The sequence below is a fragment of the Porites lutea genome, chromosome 4 (assembly GCF_958299795.1).
Source record: "Porites lutea chromosome 4, jaPorLute2.1, whole genome shotgun sequence".
In the NCBI taxonomy this organism is placed as follows: domain Eukaryota; kingdom Metazoa; phylum Cnidaria; class Anthozoa; order Scleractinia; family Poritidae; genus Porites; species Porites lutea.
In genome coordinates, this window is record NC_133204.1 from 4,223,252 (window position 1) to 4,225,751 (window position 2,500).

General features: G+C 43.4%; 1 protein-coding gene across 1 annotated transcript in view; it reads right to left on the reverse strand.

Annotated features, from left to right (window-relative positions):
• Nucleotides 1-2,500, reverse strand: part of LOC140935351 (uncharacterized) — a 31,089-nt gene that overhangs the window by 1,760 nt on the left and 26,829 nt on the right. The window contains exons 14-17 of the mRNA XM_073384904.1: nucleotides 1,883-1,981; nucleotides 1,531-1,735; nucleotides 828-932; nucleotides 1-568 (exon numbers count right to left, since the gene is read on the reverse strand). The exon at nucleotides 1-568 is cut by the window's left edge and continues 1,760 nt beyond it. Coding sequence (XP_073241005.1) covers nucleotides 1-568; nucleotides 828-932; nucleotides 1,531-1,735; nucleotides 1,883-1,981 — 977 coding nt within the window. The remainder of the gene's footprint in view (nucleotides 569-827; nucleotides 933-1,530; nucleotides 1,736-1,882; nucleotides 1,982-2,500) is intronic.

The window sequence follows — 2,500 nt, forward strand, 5'->3', positions numbered from 1 at the left end:
ACCGGTTGTGACAACTTGACAGGAGGATCTCTTGAACCATAACCACTTCTTGAAGGCGGTCTCCCGTCCGGTAAAAGGTGATCTGTTTCGTAACTCGTGCTAGCGATGCTGCTGACGCTTACCTGGGAAGTGAGCCTACGATGTTCCGTATTATGACGTCTCTTTCGAGGTTTAGCGGGCCCTTTGCGGATAGATTCTAATTCTCGCTCATCAGGGGGAGGGGGCAGATTCTCGTTATGAAATGCCCAGGCTCTTTGAAGAGGTCCACGCTTCCACGGAGCACGCGCGACAACGTGGCAAAACGTCACACCTCTGTGCCAGAGAAGGGTCACGAACTGAATTACCACAATGAAGCCGTATATTGCGAGAAAAGAGAGACCTAGCACGTTAGTACCTATAATTGTTAAATGTTCTTGTCGGATAAGTGCCTCAAGGAGTATCATCCAGATGATGTTGGCTATGGCGAACACAGCTAGCACCTGATTACGGAGATCTTCAAGTTTCTCCTTCAGTTCTTCCACTGCACCAAATACGGCTGACTCCGGAATGAGGCAGGCTTGCCGCAAACCTGAAAGGACGCGTTGTTGAAAAAAAAAACTTCACCTCTTCGTAAAAAAACTTCAAGATGAGACAACAATAACAAAATTATCGCATTTACTCGACTAAGTGTCACTTCATAGCTAAGGGAATGAAGCTACTCACTCCTGAAGTTCAAATTTCCTTAGTTAGCACCCTATTGTAAGATTGATATTTCCACGTATTCAGGAAAAAGGAGAGTCTGTTAAAAAAGCTTTTTTAATACTGATTACAATAAAAAGCGTGAGTACCTTCCCAGAATTGATATTCCATTCCATCGTCTCGATTATCCACTCTGAGATCCATTACAATCAGTTTGTTTGTCTCTTCTCGTGTGCGGCGAATTCTTCTCTGAGCTAACAAGGATATGCCATAAAATTAGCGCGACGAAAGTCAAAGTGCCGCCGCTGGTTTTAAGATTTCGAGCACCTCCCAAACACCCTCGCCGCACAAAAAGGCCATTTTCTAGTTTCAAAAACCCTCGCTTTGAAAATGAGGTAAAGTCCAAAGCCTATCATATGAAAGTGGAAAAAAGTATCATCTTATCAACGCCCGCCCTAGGCTCAGTCTCGAGCCGTGGGTGTCTCGCGCGATGCACCCAAGGTCGGGTGGGGAGTACCGAGGGCGCATCGAGACACCCATGCTCCGCAGATGAATAGAATGGAATAGCGTAGTAGATTAGAATAATCTTTATTGTGCTTTTGTCGATGTACGTAGTTGATATTACAATCTAGTAGAGGAACATACCAATAGAAGATTAATTAAATTTCATGAAAATAATGTGCAAGCTAGAAAGCTAAATGAGTTGGTTTTCTTGTTACGTAAAATTAAAAGAAATACAAAGAGAAAAGAAAAACAAAGAAGGCGGAAGAACTTATTTACATGAAGTATGTTGCGTCATCAGCATGATGCCCCCGAATTGGAAAACAACATGGCCCAACCATCAAAACTTACCTTCGGTGGGATACTGTACTTTCTGTATTGCCTTATACAGTTTATCTAAGTGTCCTGGCTTAACGATTCCGAAGTCTGCCTTAAGTGTTTCCTTGTTCATAATCTTCAGGTCTTCAAGCATGCGCGGTTCCGTATATCCACTCTGGCGAAAGTTATCCCAGTATTCATCAAGTCCAAGTTCCGTTAACCAATCTTCCACATTTTCCTAAAAAGTAACACAGTAAAACCCGGTCAATTAGGCCGACACCCAGGGGACACGCCAAAAAGTGTCATTATAAAAGCAAGCTCTCAGAATAGACCGCACGTTCACATCTTTTATGGATACAAAATAAATCAAAAGCATTCAACTAACCGGCACTTCCTGTACTATTTCCAACTGAGGCAGTTTTTCAATGGCATAAATCAGCTTTTTGCGGTGGCCACGTTTGTCGATTCCTATGGCCTTTAAGTCCTAACAAATAACAGGAAAGAAATACTTTTGTTAGTGCCATTTATCGGTACATTGGCCCATCCTGACAATACCGTATTTCCGGCCTTTAATTTCTAGCCTCTTCTACCCTTTACGAAGGGTTGTCCACATTATGCCGGCATAAGGGGCTAAACAGAAGAAATACCTTGAACGCAAAAAAGCCTCCAGGGGGAGCTAAACGGATGAAATACGGTAAGCCCAAAAAAGACACTAAGGAGGCTAATTATAGGAAGTACAGTAAGTGCAAAAAAAGCCCCTGGGGGGGGGGGTGAATAGAAGAAATACCATAAGTGTAAAAGAGCCCTTAGTGGTTTTAAGAGGGAAAAAGACTGAGATGGCTAAAAGGGTATGCTACATGTAGACCCACCGTTAAAAAGAGGATATAAGCACATCGTTACATTACACCATGCATGTACACGCCCTTTACGTACGCTCCTGGTTCCCATTCATTCCTAGCCTGAGTATCAGGCGTTTCTGGGGGAAAAGGGGAAGGATGGAAGC